The 15,900-nt window shown below is 42.5% G+C and overlaps 1 protein-coding gene across 2 annotated transcripts in view; it reads left to right on the top strand.

Moving 5' to 3' along the window:
• LOC146634628 (protein NLRC3-like) overlaps positions 1–15,405 on the top strand; it is a 223,074-nt gene extending 207,669 nt beyond the window's left edge. Inside the window, exons 2-9 of one of the 2 annotated variants that reach the window (XM_085378026.1) lie at positions 1,654–1,785; positions 1,898–2,047; positions 2,154–2,267; positions 5,489–5,565; positions 5,682–7,509; positions 9,020–9,196; positions 11,852–12,028; positions 15,210–15,405. In XM_085378026.1, coding sequence (XP_085234152.1) covers positions 1,697–1,785; positions 1,898–2,047; positions 2,154–2,267; positions 5,489–5,565; positions 5,682–7,509; positions 9,020–9,196; positions 11,852–12,028; positions 15,210–15,405 — 2,808 coding nt within the window. In that variant the 5' untranslated portion in view covers positions 1,654–1,696. Of the gene's footprint in view, positions 1–1,653; positions 1,786–1,897; positions 2,048–2,153; positions 2,268–5,488; positions 5,566–5,681; positions 7,510–8,211; positions 8,276–9,019; positions 9,197–11,851; positions 12,029–15,209 lie in introns of those variants that run through there. The other variant, XM_085378035.1, reaches the window with a different exon arrangement.
• Positions 15,406–15,900: the final 495 nt, after the last annotated feature.

The following is a 15,900-nucleotide window of genomic DNA, read 5'->3' as shown; positions in this document are numbered from 1 at the left end:
TTGTAGTTATTACTGCAGTATGGTCACAGCAGATACTGATAAACATGTATTATGAGGATGGATGATCAAGTTTCTCACTCTCTCCTTTAAATCTCAGTTTTTTCTTCTTCACAGTTTATCTGTTAATTTATTAATGAATAACACTGAAAGAGTTTCTGTTATATTTCCCCTTGAACATCAGCTTATTAGGGCGGCATTAGGAAATAGCCCCCCTCCAAAGAATGAATAAATGAATGATGATAATAATAAAATGATTCAAAAGCAGAGCTCAGAGTGGTAGAATGGTCAAACATGGATCCACGGGTGGTTCAACTGCATTTGGTGACGTGACCAAAGCAAATCTTTCAAATAATCCCACCATCAACGGGATGTTGTCTCCTTTACTACGGTTACTTTACTTGGTCACCGTGTGAGTTTCTTTGAAATGAACCAAATTCTTTTATTTGTTGGTTGTTGCATATTTAACCTCTACAGTCAGGAAAGGAGGAGATGAGGCCTCAACAATGTTGGGTTGTAGCTGTGCTTCAGGTTAGAGTGAGTGTCCATGGAATAAATGTAAGTCAGTGAACAGGAAACATGACTGTGTTCAAACTTTGTTTTCCTTTTTATAATGAGTCTAATCAAAGGTGGACAGAAGTATCTCCACTGTGACTTTTCTGTGTCACCATCAGAGCTTCTGCACAGTGTTTCTGGGGCAGATAACATTGCAGCATTATGGAGACATTATGGAGACAAAAAGAAAAGCGTCTGGACTTCTTTAAGTTAAACTTAAAGAAGTCCAGACGCTTTTCTTGGACTGTTCAGTGTTGAGTCTCATTCACACACTCCCTCAGACTCTTCACACACACTGATTTGCTGACATAAACACACTCCTGTGTGCTTTCTTGGCTTCACACACACACTGAGGACCATCTACAGACTGTGAGCTCCGTCTTCTTTGTCTTTGGAGCCGAACTCTAACAAAGTTAGGAACAAAACTTTCTCCAGCGTGTGAACTTTCCTCCTAGACTCAGTCTGAGCAGTCAGACCACATATTTCTACAGCAGCACATGAAGGTGTGGCTCACACACACACAGGTGAAGGAAACAGCTGCAGTATTAAAAACTGCTTCACTGTCTACAAATACATGAACTGAATGTTTCTTTCAGGCTGTAAAAACCTTATTTATCCTCCATTACAGTCCTGCATTCAGAGCATTACTTCTGTTATATTAGTACATGTATTTTATTCTGATGAACACATGAAACTCTGAGCTGGATTGAATCCATTGAATCAGAGTCCAGGACTCAGACTAAACACACTGAATGTGTCCTGAGCTCGGCCGCTGTTCCACAGTAACTGCTGTCAGAGTCACTGTTACTGAGTTAGCTTAGCTAGCAGAGCAGCTAGCAGTTAGAGTATGAACTCTGTAAGCAGTCAGCTCGGTCCTGGACATGGTTACTGACATAAAGCTGCTCTCTGCAGCCATGTTTGACCTGCTGCTTTGTAGGACTACAGTAATGGAGGATTTGGAGGCTGAACTGGGCTCTGTGACACTTTTTGTAGTGAACTGATGAAAGCTGCGTCTCAGATGGATGTTAGTCCAACACATCAGACACGACCTCTGCAGCTCTCAGTTGATGTGCACATGAATGATTTGTGTTTCCTCTGCAGGTGAAGGTAGAAAGTGTGTGTGAGCTGATGTGAACTGAGCAGCATGGATCAGTGTGAGGACAGAGAGGAGGGAGTCCCTCCCTCTAAAAGCACTCTGTGTGGGGAACATGAGAGCCAGACCAAAGCTCAGAGGTGAGATGACCATCTCTAACTGTCCATGACTCTTCTCCATGTCACAGCTCAGCACTCACATCACTGCTCCATCATTATTCACACTCATACCTCTGTGTGTGTTGTTTTAAAGCCCAGAGCTGTGGGGCGTACCAGGCTCAGCTGGACATAACCCTGAAACTAATCCAGAGCCTGGACCTGAACCCAGCTGTGTTTCCTTAAAGAGCAACGACTCGAAGGATGCTGTTGTAAACTTTAACAAAAGACTGTTATGTGACAAAGAGTAAGTACATTATTTTTATGAGATTGTTCATCATGTCTTTAATTTAATATTTCCAGTTTTTCCTTCCTGTCTCATGAAGCTGTGACATTTATTGTTTTTCTTTTAGGATCAATAAGAGGCCAGAATCTCCTGGACCTGAACCCAGCTGTGTTTCGATAAAGAGCAACGACTCGAAGGATTTTTATATAGACTTTAAAGGCTGTTCTTCTGCTGCTGAGAGGTAATCTGTGTCTAGATGTTGTTCCTGACTCTGTATTTCTGAATAAATCCTCATGTTTAATATCAGCTCAGCTCTTTTTCACACACATTTCTATGTTGGTATGTGAAGCGGTGTGTGTTGGAGTGTTTCCACAAACACAGCAGTCAGAGTGGAAAGAGTGGATGTTGTAGGAGGTGTTTGTGTAGTGAAGAGGCTGAGTGTCTGTAGGACTCCAGCTGCTCCAGCAGGTGTCTCCTTTGTGCTTTGCTTCAAACACAGTGTAGGGAGGAGCTTCCACTCAGGTCTTTCAGGTGTTGCTGGATGGAGGAGGACAAATAGTTTGTCCCTTCAGTGACACTTCAGCAGCTCAATGTTCTGGGAGATGTTTGTCTTTATGAATGTTTATGGATTCTTGTTCTTACTTTGGTTAAACTGAGCAACACATTTTCCATCTAACATTTAAAGTAAATTTCCAGGTGAATAAAAGATCTGCAGCTGCAGCCTCTGTGATGTTTCACAGTCTGAAAGTAACAAATTCAACCAGAGTTCAAACAAAGGCTTAATATACGTGTGTGTTTGATATAATGCCAACAAGTACAAACAGGTGTTCTTACAGGTCTTAATCACAGAGCTCTGATAAGTCTGGTGACTTTCACACTCAGCAGTTTTGCTGCCTTTTATTTTATATTGGCCTTTTTAAAGCCCTTCAAAGTCTCCCACATTCATACAGAGCTTTTAACACCAAACTCCTTTACAGTCCTTCTCCTCTCACACACGATCACACGACTGATTTGTCTGCAGCAGCTGTGTTACTGCTAGTATTTTATTATGTGTGTAATCTCCTCATATTGTTCCTGTGGTTTAGTTTGACGTCCTTCTGCAAACTCAGCTGCTCTGTTGCTGATACACGTCTCCATGAATATGATTGATCAGATGCTGCCATGTTTCATGTGAGCGCTCAGCTGAAACCCTGGGTTGACTTATCGAGTTAATAACAAGCTTCACGTGACTGTGAATGCTAAAGTGAATCCAGATAAAGGAAAGAGACCCTGCTAATGTTGGACTCACTTCTTAGTGTAGATCCCAGGAGGAAGTTCAACATAGCCATTCTTTGTGCTAGCTCGACCAAACCTGAGACCACAGTGCAGGATAATGATCATCATCTGTCTCTGTCAAGGACATTTAAAATCCACAAATAACAAACATAATTATATTTGATCATTAAAAATGATGATTAAACAAAGTTTCAAACATACTTAAGTAGAAGGACTGATGTTTGTGTTAAAATACCCTCTTAAAGCTGAAATACTGATTCAACTTTCTCCAAAAGTTGATTCTGTTCATCTGGACGTAGCGTTTTGTGGGAGAAACGTTTCGTCATCATCCAGGTGACTCCTTCAGTCTCAGCTGACTGCAGGTTTCCAATCTTATAAACAGGACATTTGAATAATAACTGAAACCAGCCCACTGAAGGAACAATGGGCTGGGAGGTCAGTTCCTTAATCTTAATTATGCAAATTTGTGTGTGAATCTGTGAATGGGACTCATGACCATTGATCAACAACCACTGATCAATGGTCATGAGTCCCATTCACAGAGAGTTGGGGAATGGCTGCAATCACAGCATGTAAGATGGTGACAGATGTACCCTTAGGCCCCCTCCTCCATTCAGAGATGGTCTTTCCCTTTTCACGTAAATGGCCTCCTTGACTCCGCCCTCAAACCAGCGTTCCTCCCTGTCCAGGATTTTACATCCTCATCATTGAAAGAGTGTCCACTGGCCTGCAGGTGTAAATAGACTGCAGAGTCCTGGCCTGACGAGGTGGCTCTTCTGTGTTGTAGCCAGAGGTTGTTTGGTTTCCCCGATATATAAATCCTGGCAATCCTCCTGCACTTAGCAGCGTACACTATGTTACTCTGTTACTCTGATCCTTGGGGTGGACCAGTTTTTGGCGCAGCGTGTTTTGGGGTTTAAAAGCCACAGAGACCCGGTGTTTAGAAAAAATCTGTCTCAACTGCTCCGATACTCCTGACACGTACGGGATCACTACAGGTTTTTGCTTAAGCAGCGGCTGGTAAATGTGGTTATCCCAGCTTTGACAAAAGTCCAGCTGGTACACATTTACTCTACGTCCAGATGAACAGAATCAACTTTTGGAGATTTACTTTCCTGGATGATTAAGAATGCATCAAGACGTTCCTCCTAAAGTGTTATTCAGTGTTGTGACAGTCAGCTGCTTCAGCTGCTGCTGGGATGGGCTGTGGCAAAGAGAACAGAGAAAATCAAAATCAGAGTTTTTCTCTGAATTAAAAGCAAGGAAACAACAATATATTCTACATGGTGAAACTGATGGTTTCTGGTGTTTGGGTCTGTTTTTCTGTATTTATGCAGATAAAGTGTAAACTCAGATGAATTATACCATCAAATGTTAAAGGAAAATATCAGGATGAGTGTCTGTGAGCTGAGAAGGACGTGAAGCGAGCAGTTTATCCCAGAGCTGAAGCTGCTCTGTGTGCAGAGATGAGCTCAGATTCCTGCTGTGATTGATCAACAGTCACAGAAATGTAGACTTGTAGTTATTACTGCAGTATGGTCACAGCAGATACTGATAAACATGTATTATGAGGATGGATGATCAAGTTTCTCACTCTCTCCTTTAAATCTCAGTTTTTTCTTCTTCACAGTTTATCTGTTAATTTATTAATGAATAACACTGAAAGAGTTTCTGTTATATTTCCCCTTGAACATCAGCTTATTAGGGCGGCATTAGGAAATAGCCCCCCTCCAAAGAATGAATAAATGAATGATGATAATAATAAAATGATTCAAAAGCAGAGCTCAGAGTGGTAGAATGGTCAAACATGGATCCACGGGTGGTTCAACTGCATTTGGTGACGTGACTAAAGCAAATCTTTCAAATAATCCCACCATCAACGGGATGTTGTCTCCTTTACTACGGTTACTTTACTTGGTCACCGTGTGAATTTCTTGGAAATGAACCAAATTCTTTTATTTGTTGGTTGTTGCATATTTAACCTCTACAGTCAGGAAAGGAGGAGATGAGGCCTCAACAATGTTGGGTTGTAGCTGTGGTTCAGGTTAGAGTGAGTGTCCATGGAATAAATGTAAGTCAGTGAACAGGAAACATGACTGTGTTCAAACTTTGTTTTCCTTTTTATAATGAGTCTAATCAAAGGTGGACAGAAGTATCTCCACTGTGACTTTTCTGTGTCACCATCAGAGCTTCTGCACAGTGTGGAGAAAGATCCAGAAGCAGAGCTGGACTGCAGACAGCCAGTCAGAGCAGCTGTGTACAAAGTAAGACTGAACATCTGTCTGCTGATGGACTCATTTCTGAAAACTGGACTTCTTGTGTTGTTCAGACATTGAAGAGTTTTCTTTCTCTTTAGTCTCATTGTTTTTCTTTCTTTCAGCAGATGTTGGTCTGCAGGAGGTTTTAGATGAACATAAGATCAGTCTGAGGAGGAGATGTGAACGTGTGACTGAAGGAAGTGATGAAACAGGAAGTAGAACCCTCCTCAACACCATCTACACTGAGCTCTACATCACAGAGGGACAGAGTGAAGAGGTTCATACCCAACATGAGGTGAGGCAGCTGGAGACAGCTTCCAAGATGGACGCCCTCCATGACGCTCCAATCAGGTGCCAGGACATCTTTAAAGCCTTACCTGACCAACAGAGACCCATCAGAGTGGTTCTGACCAACGGCGTGGCTGGTGTTGGAAAAACCTTCTCAGTGCAGAAGTTCACTCTGGACTGGGCAGAGGGCTTGGAGAACCAACATGTCAGTGTGGTGGTTCTGCTTTCATTCAGGGAGCTGAACCTGATCAGAGATGAGCAGTACAGTCTTCTGGAGCTGCTCCATGTTTTCCATCCAACATTACAGAAGGTCACAGCAGAGAAGCTGGCTGTCTCTCAGCTTTTGTTCATCTTTGACGGCCTGGATGAAAGCAGACTTTCATTGGATTTCACCAACAGGAAGCTGCTGTCTGATGTCACACAGAAGTCATCAGTCAGCCAGCTGCTGACAAACCTCATCCAGGGGAATCTGCTTCCCTCGGCTCTCGTCTGGATAACTTCCCGACCCGCAGCAGCCAATCAGATCCCTCCTACATGTGTTGACAGGCTAACAGAAGTACGAGGCTTCACTGACGCCCAGAAGGAGGAGTACTTCAGGAGGAGATTCAGTGATGAAGAGCTGTCCAGCAGAATCATCTCCCACATGAAGACATCCAGGAACCTCCACATCATGTGTAGTATCCCAGTCTTCTGCTGGATCACTGCTACAGTTCTGGAGCACATGTTGACTACAGAGCAGAGAGGAGAGCTGCCCAAGACCCTGACTGACATGTACTCACACTTCCTGCTGGTTCAGACAAAGAGGAAGAAGAACAAGTACCATGAGGGACGTGAGACGAGTCCACAGGAGCTGACGGAGGCTGACAGGGAAGTTCTTCTGAAGCTGGGGAGGCTGGCGTTTGAACATCTGGAGAAAGGAAACATCATGTTCTACCAAGAAGACCTGGAGCAGTGTGGTCTGGATGTGACAGAGGCCTCGGTGTACTCAGGAGTTTGTACAGAGATCTTCAAAAGAGAGTGTGTGATCTTCCAGAAACCAGTCTACTGCTTTGTTCATCTGAGCATTCAGGAGTTTCTGGCTGCTGTCTACATGTTCCACTGTCACACCAGCAGGAAGACAGAGGTGCTGAAGATGTTTCTAAAATCAGAATCTTTCACCAAGATGATTTTCAGTCTTTTTGATAACAAACATCTCCAATCACTTGATGTATTTCTGAGGAGAGTCATGTATAAATCCCTCCAGAGTAAAAATGGCCACCTGGACCTGTTTGTTCGCTTCCTTCATGGCCTCTGTCTGGAGTCCAACCAGAGACTCTTAGTAGGTCTGCTGGGTCAGACAGAGATCAGTCCAGAAACCATCCAGAGAGTCATCAACAACCTGAAGGAGATGAACAGTTATGGAATCTCTCCTGACAGAAGCATCAACATCTTCCACTGTCTGATGGAGATGAACCACCTCTCATTATTTCAGGAGATCCAAGAGTTCCTGAAGTCAGAGAACAGATCAGAGAAGGAACTCTCTGAGATCCAGTGCTCAGCTCTGGCCTTCATGCTGCAGATGTCAGAGGAGGTTCTGGATGAGTTGGACCTGCTGAAGTACAAAACATCAAAGCAGGGACGACAGAGACTGATTCCAGCTGTGAGGAACTGCAGAAAGGCTGGGTGAGTCCAGATGTGATCATTAACATCATTGATCAGTGTAGGTTGGTAGTTTAATGTTGAAAATAAAATCAGATTGTAAGCACAAAGTGTTTGTGTCCGTACGCTGCAACCTTCCACACCATTCCTTTATTGTACAGACTCAGCAGCAGCTCCATGGATCCCAAATCCAAGAGTGGAGAACAGATTTGAAGTGTGTCACATCCATGCAGTCACAGCTGTTTCCACCATGTTTCCACTGATATTAATCCTGTTCAATGACACGTTTCATATCAGTGAATATGTTCTTTAGGACGTCCACTGACATGTTTAAGTGTCCTGCTGGAAATCACTCAAATCATCCATGAAATCCATGAAAAATCCTTTTAGTGTTTCTAACTTCACCCTCTGTCCTCTCTCTCTCTCCATCCTCCTCACTGCTTCTTTCACTGATAATCACACAAACATCGTATTCAGCTACAAAATAACACAATAACATCATCTGATGATCATTATTATAAGAGCAGGATCCATATTTGATATCAGAGTAACACACTGCTTGGTTATGTGCAGTCATCATCAGTGACTGTGGGTCAAACAGAAGCTCTCTGATTGGTTGCTGACCTTGGTCACCTGTCCACTCTCACCTGTTTGTGTTTGCTCTCTCTTTGCTGTCTCCATCCTCTCTCTCCTTTCTCTCCCTCTCTGTCTTTGTACGTCACTCAGGTCCAATGGAAACAGTGACATTTACAAACCAATCAAAGACAAACTGATCCATGTCAGGTTATAACAATATTCAAAGTGAATACAGGCTGCTGCTGGACACAGACGGGTAACATCATTTTGACTTGCTGTCACCTGGATCTGGACTCATAAACACTGAAGCCCTGAACAGGAATACAAATCATTTTCTGCCAACTAGCGACACACCAGCAGATAATGGCTCAGAAAGCTAAAATGAGCCAATCATTTCTGTGTTTAGTTCCCCTGAAATCAGATCTGATATCAGCAGCTCTGAGTTCATTCATCATTATTGTCCAGTGATGAGATTTCTGCTCCGTTTGGTAACAGTCAGCAGGTTTTTCCTGCGTGTGGACGTGAACAGTCGTACCTGACAGCAGGTAGCAAACAGAGATCATCTTTCCAGCTGGAACTCTTCACTGAGCTGAACTCATTCAAAATGTTCTGGAGTCAAAACAGGAAACAGTCCAAATGTGTGTCTTCACTCTGACTCTGGATCAGATCTCAGTGACAGACTGTGGACATTATGGAAGCCTAAATGTGACACCATCTTCCTCCTTCATCTGCAGATTAAAGCCAAACAAAGATTCTCATTAAAAGTCTGCAGGTCTGAGAGAGACTCAATCGTTGTGTCATGTCAAACACAGTAAGAGGAGCTGAAGCACAGATGTGAAGAGCAGATTCATCAGATTATGACCTCACTCTGTTTTGTCTTCATATACATTCAGTCTGTGTTTATAATGCAGATTTTCTGCTTTTATAATAACACATTTTATATTTTCTATCATCACAGACTGACTCGGTGTCGACTCTCAGAGTCTCACTGTGAAGTTGTGGCCTCAGCTCTGAAGTCCAACCCCTCCCATCTGACAGAGCTGGACATGAGTAACAACTACAACCTGCAGGATTCAGGGATGAAGCTTCTGTGTGCTGGACTGGAGAGTCCAAACTGTCGACTGGAGACTCTGAGGTGAGTTCACTGACTGCGGCTGTTGTAGTTTTTCTATATTTCATGTCTTTGATTGATGTTTGAAACTTTCTTTAGTTCCTAAATGTTCAGGATGTGTCTGAAGACAAATGTGAAGAAGTTTGAGTGCTTTCAGAAATGTTGTCTTTCCAAACGACTGAACAACAGTTTTTCCTTTTGGCTCCAAACAGAAGTGACAGACTTGAGCAGGGTTCATTTAAAGGCTGACAGAAGTGGAGTGGTGACGGGGAGATGTTTGACAGGACAGTGTTTCAGCCTCCACAGGTTCATGTTGTGCTCCATCAGTCAGTGAAGATGAAGTCAGTGCTGATGAGGCTGTAGAGTGTGTGAGGGATGTGAATGAGGATGATGAAGATCTGATGATAGCAGATAAAAACAGGCTGCAGAGACTTTGAGCCATACAGGGCACACAGTGTGTGTACAGAACAGCTGAAATCATTATGGAGGCCTCACTGGGATATGGAAGCATCACAGTACAGCTTCAGTGAAGCTTTAAAGTCTCTGATATGAGATGAGAAATGAAGCAGCCAGAGCTTTTTCATGAGTGGAAATCCACTGTGACTGTGAGCTGCTGCTACAGCCTCCAGATTAGCCAGCAGCTCATGCTGCTCAACATTTCCTCACCAACTTTAATGGAAGTGTGATGTTTTCAGCTGGAGTGATGGTCAGGGTGGCCTCCCTCTCCTCTTCTTCTCCTCTTCCTCTTTCATTTGTAAAGCCACTTCTGCTGGTTTCATTCATTTGGAAGTCCTGTAGCTGAGTTTGGGAGAGACTAACAGCCTCGGCAGCAGAGGGGAGAAAGGCTGTAACACCACCACTTTACTCTGTTCTACCTGTCACATCATTTTATCAGGAAACAAATATGCTCATGTTTTTCCTATGTTTGTCTTGAAGATGTAAGAAGATCACATGGTGCTTTTTATTATTGTGTTGGTTTGTTTCCTGTCTCTTGGATGGAGCCCAGCTGTGCATGGCCCCTGGACCTGTGGTCAGAGTGTGTGCTGGATAATCCGGCCCAGGATGAGGCCAAACTGACATGGGATGAAATGTCTGTCACATAATTGAGCTTAGTGTAGTTTCATTTCTGCACAATTTAAAAACAACCAAAACTTTGTTCTGTCTTTTCTATGTTATACTGTAGACTTTCTTTGATACTGTGTCCAAAAGGAGCAGCTTTTACTTTGAAGGGGAGGCGTCTCTGTTTCCTCTTCAGGTTGGATGATGGAAGCAAATTAGTAGCTGTGTCCCAAAACGTCGGCTGCATCCTCCAGAGGCTGCATTTGAAGGCCGATTACATCACAGCCAGGCAATGAAGGCTGTCCGTATTTGTCGACTCCTTCAAATGTGCCCGACAAATGCGTCCTTCATTTCCCCGAATTTGCAAGGATTCGTCGGGTGTGTCCTTCGTGGCCCACCATATCCCAGAATTCATAGCGCGGCCCAGCCAAATTTCAGCTGCCAACAATGGCGGCAGCTACTAAGTTTTCAAATTACTCTTATTAATCTTTCTGGGTCACAAAATAAACTTTTAACATATTTTCAGGCGAGAAAGTAGCTGTGTAAACTTCAAATATCTGCTTGGTTTATCAAGACATCGCATATTTGCAAAAGTGTGCCGACGTTTTCGGAGACGTCTGTTACCCACCCGCTCGCTAGCAAGCCGGGGGGTTCAATGGTCACTCCAGCCGGCGAGAGCAGCGGACGCCCGGCTTCATCGTTTTCAGACCCCGCTCTTTCGCTACTCAGGTGAAACACGATATATAAGTCACTCGGATAACTTAAAAATGTAATTGTTTGCCTTTTTTCTGTGTTTTATTTGTTCTGGAGTAAATCGGTTTGGCTGAGATCAAAGTTCCTCCGGGATTTTCACACAGCTGAATAAACGTTAAACAGGAAACTGATTAAACAGAAGTGTGAGACGGTCGAGAATTTACGCCAGTGTCCTGTTATATTTTAGATAGCAAGGAGCAGACGGCCGAGTTTATTAAACTCCACAAAGACAGCGGTGACGCAAATCTGAAGGCGAGACCGTCCCATTTCACAGCCTCGCACTTCCAGCCTTTTCGGTCTTTGAAGGACCCGGCCCACGTAGACCGCGAATACCGGGTCCTCCGAAGGATGCAGCCGACGTTTTGGGACAAAGCTAGTGTGCGATGTTCTTTCAGTGTTGCACTTTGTAGACGCTCCCTGAGCACTGGTCTCACAGCCAGCTGCACATAGAGACCAGTGTTGTTAGTCCAGGTCAGAAGATGACTTGTTGGAATGAAAATGAGCTTGTAGTTTGTCTGCTTTAATAATGTGACTGGAAAAAGGTGTTGGACTTCAAATATGTCCATTTCTTTCACACTTCACCTTTAAAAGTGAAGCCTTGTGGTTCCTGGAAGGAAAAACACGACTTTTTCAAGTCTTTGTCCTGTTTTTATGATAAATGTACGACTTTAATGTGAAACATTCAGAGTTTTTTCTCTTGTTGTGTTTGTTTGAAGCTGCTTCCTGTTGGCTTCAGCTGTTTGGAGTTTCCATTTTCTAAACTTCTACATTCTGAACCTTCTTCAGCTCTGAACAGATGATGAAACACTGAATGATTTCAAGCTCACACTTTGTCTAATAAACTTACATCTTTCATTCTTTATACAGATTGATGGACTGTGGTTTGTCAGAGATCAGCTGTGATTATCTGGCAGCAGCACTGAAGTCCAACCCCTCCCATCTGAGAGAGCTGGACCTGAGCAGGAACAACAAGCTGCAGGATTCAGGAGTGAAGCATCTGTGTGGTTTCCTGGAGAGTCCAGGATGTGGACTTGAAACTCTGAGGTCAGTCAGCATGTTTTAGTTGTGCTGAGATGAATATGATGTGAAAGTTGTGCTGACACTAAACTGCAGACATCAGGCTGATATTATACTGATCCACACTGAGGATCTTCATGGTAAAGTCTGTTTTCTTCTTCTCTGGTTTAGTCCATTGACTGCAGCAGAACAATGTTCACATTTCAAACAGTGAGACTCAACGTATGGCCCGCGGCCCACACGCGGCCTGCCCACCTTTCCTGATTCAGAGAGAGGGGACCCTGATTAACTGTGTAGTGTTCTTCCTCACAGTTCTAAGTATCAGACACAACAATGAATAATCCACAGCTGACTGTCTTTAGCAGGTCAAAGGTCACGGCACACAGCAGACAGTGGGAAATATTATAACTCTGATCATTTATCAGCACATATCCATATGTATAAAAACAAAGCTGACACTGTGAGACTTGATCAGAGGTGTGATCATCACAGCAGAGGCCTTTGTGTCAAAGTCACTGAGGATCAAACAGAAACACATGAAGCAGATTTTCCTGTTCTGGCTTTTTATAGCAGATAACCTTCAAAATATTCTGCAGTCCATCAAAAACTGAAGCAAACCATGAATCAACATGTGAACATGAGCTGATGCTGCTGAAGTGAAGCAAAGTTACAGAGGTTTGATTACAGACACAGCTGAGAGTTTGTAATCTGTCATCATTTTAAAAGGTTTACATTTCTTCAGTATATCCACATTTGCAGCTGGTACCTCAACCTCCACTTGTCCAACACAACTGCTGTCCACTGCCTCCATGACATTGTGATTTTGCTGTTGGTCTTCTGTCAGATCTTCATCAATCACTTCTGCACGGGGCACACCTTCAGACTCTGCAGCTGCATAACGAAAGCCTGTAAGATAAAATTAGACATAAGGTAAATGTACACCAATATTCCAATGACAGGTGTGTGATTCATCTGGAAGTTATGTGCGGATTAGTGTACAGTGATAGCAATTTAGTATGTTTTTAGAGGGGGGGGGGTTGTTTACCTCCGATGGGTGCTCTTTTTCGCTTCCGTTGCGTACGCCTTGAGTGCCGGTCCGAGTCTGATACAGGTATGTCGTCATGCCCCATGTGCAGTGTTGGTGCCCAGTCTGGATTTGTTACATCCATTTCATATGCTGGTTTGCCTGCAATAATGCCAAATCATAAGCTACTCAGTCGACATGATGTGGTACTGCAGCATCACACATTAGCATGTTTTATCTCATTATCTATGACCTCAGCACATTGAAAATAACACTAAAAGCCTTTCAAGAGTGATATGAATTAATTTAGAACTCACCGGAAAGAAAATGCCGTGAGCAAACCAACAAAAAGCTGGGGATTGCAGAGAACTCGATATCCGCTCGTCTCACCGCTGCAATCCAAGCCTGACGTCTTTGTTTAGTAATATCGGATACATGGGATCCCTCACGTTGCCTCCAGGATGGAAAACGATGAAAAGAGAGCCCGTTATCCAGCTTCTTGCCTTCACGATCGTGTGATCTAACGTTGCAACCGACAACACAACACGTACGATCCATAGCTGAAATGGTATCCTTTGGCTGGCCTACTGTCATGGCGGAAGGGGGCGTGGCCCATCTCCCGTGACATCACGCTCCAAAGCCCTATAGGTGGGAAAATGTACCATGTCGACCAATCAAAAATGATATGGAAACATGACATTTGGTTGTTTAGCAAAAGGGGGAAGTTTTAGGAGTGACCGGCAAGAGAGAGCGAGTGAGCGAAAGAGAGAGAGAGTTTTGATACGTGAGAGATTTGTGACGTTTACCGTGTTTGGTCTCAAGTTAGTTTGTTGTCTTGTGTATTTAGTGTGTAGCTGTTGTTTTGTTTTGTGTGTCAGTTCTACTAGTGATCGTCACAGTTGCTGCCTTAAAGCCAACAAAGGCAGATTGCAGTGTAAACGCTGAGTGACACACCTGCTGTCAGACCTGCAGGTTTATCCCTGTGCTGTTCTCATATGTGTTAGAGTGACACAAACTATTGTTTGACACCTGATTGTTCTGTAAATAGTTTGAAATGATTATATGAAAAACGTCTGAGCCTTGGCTGCATTTTTTGGTAAATAGTACCATATAACTTTGTTGTTTGCAAAACGTGTGCGTATTTTTAAAAATGTACAATCTCTATTTGCATTTCAAGTTATGAAGATGATTCGTTAAACATGTGTGTGGTTTTTACAGTCAAAATATCACTTTCTACGTGTATTTTAAATTTTGTCTGAATTTAGATAAATTGTGCTGATACAGTTGGTCAAAATGAGAAAATAACAGAAACTGTTTTTAAAGGTAAAATATAGAGGCCACATCAAAAGTAGTCAAGAAGGGTTAAAGGCTAAAAGCAAAGTTGTCACCAAGTACTGTTTATATTTGTGTGTATTGCTGCAGCTTTTTTGAGTATTAATTTGGTGCCTTTGTGTGAAATAATGGTATTGTGAGTGATCCATATAGTCACAAAGAATAGCCACTTGTTTCTGTGCTACCAAAGTTCCCCGGCTTTCATTCAAAATGTGTTTATCGTCAGCACCTGCACATTAAACTACTTAAACATTATAAATGTCTTCAAGCTCACACTGAGGCCTGTGGGGTACTATCAGCCACTGAGACAGTACACACATTTATATGTGTTTGTATATGAATATTTCATACTTTAAGACTGCCTGTTTATTTAAGGGAGATGAACAAAATACATTGGAATTGTACAAAATAATATCATGGATGATAAATTAAATAGATTTTAAGTAGATGCTTGTGCATTCTTAAAGTCTTATATGTTGAACTGAACTATGTGATCTGTTCAAAGCCTTAATCTTAATTTGAAGTGAAATGTGCATTTTGAGTTTATACACTATGTATATAAGGCGACCGTTTCCTTTTGCAGTATTTTTGTGTGGTGTACTTTTCTATGTCTTAACAAAAGGGGAACAAAGGTGTTTAAGTTCACCTAGGATGATGTGTTTTAATTTTCACATGGTCTTGCTTGAATTTGACCCTGACAAAGGCGTATGAACTCTGTCAGCTGTTTGGAGTTTCCATTTTCTAAACTTCTACATTCTGAACCTTCTTCAGCTCTGAACAGATGATGAAACACTGAATGATTTCAAGCTCACACTTTGTCTAATAAACTTACATCTTTCATTCTTTATACAGATTGATGGACTGTGGTTTGTCAGAGATCAGCTGTGATTATCTGGCAGCAGCACTGAAGTCCAACCCCTCCCATCTGAGACTTCTGGACCTGAGCGCCAACACCAAGCTGCAGGATTCAGGAGTGAAGCATCTGTGTGGTTTCCTGGAGAGTCCAGGATGTGGACTTGAAACTCTGAGGTCAGTCAGCATGTTTTAGTTGTGCTGAGATGAATATGATGTGAAAGTTGTGCTGACACTAAACTGCAGACATCAGGCTGATATTATACTGATCCACACTGAGGATCTTCATGGTAAAGTCTGTTTTCTTCTTCTCTGGTTTAGTCCATTGACTGCAGCAGAACAATGTTCACATTTCAAACCTTCAAAGAAGAAGAAAAATCCTCCACTGGATAATTCACTGTGAAACTCTCCAACTCTTCATTCCACCTTTGATTGATTGATTGAATCTTTATTTTGAACATGTTGAAAAAGTATAAAAAAAAAATAGAATTAAAAGAGACAAATGAACAAAGCAAACAAAAGGAAAACGAGCAACCACAACTCCAAATAACGTCCATGTTCAAAAAGGAGCAGGAAGAAGCATAAGCTTATTTAATCCCACCCCTTTTCCACTATCTAGTATCAATAGACTACAGAAATACCTCCTTGTAATTACATTATATGTTATGTGTAATTTTTTTTTTTTTTTTTT

Source organism: Diplotaxodon limnothrissa, linkage group LG3 (assembly GCF_057381915.1).
Source record: "Diplotaxodon limnothrissa isolate DT_005_m linkage group LG3, D_limnothrissa_male_GT1.1, whole genome shotgun sequence".
Taxonomy (NCBI): Eukaryota; Metazoa; Chordata; class Actinopteri; order Cichliformes; family Cichlidae; genus Diplotaxodon; species Diplotaxodon limnothrissa.
The sequence above is the reverse complement of the archived record's forward strand: the minus strand, read 5'-3'. Positions and strand labels throughout refer to the sequence as shown.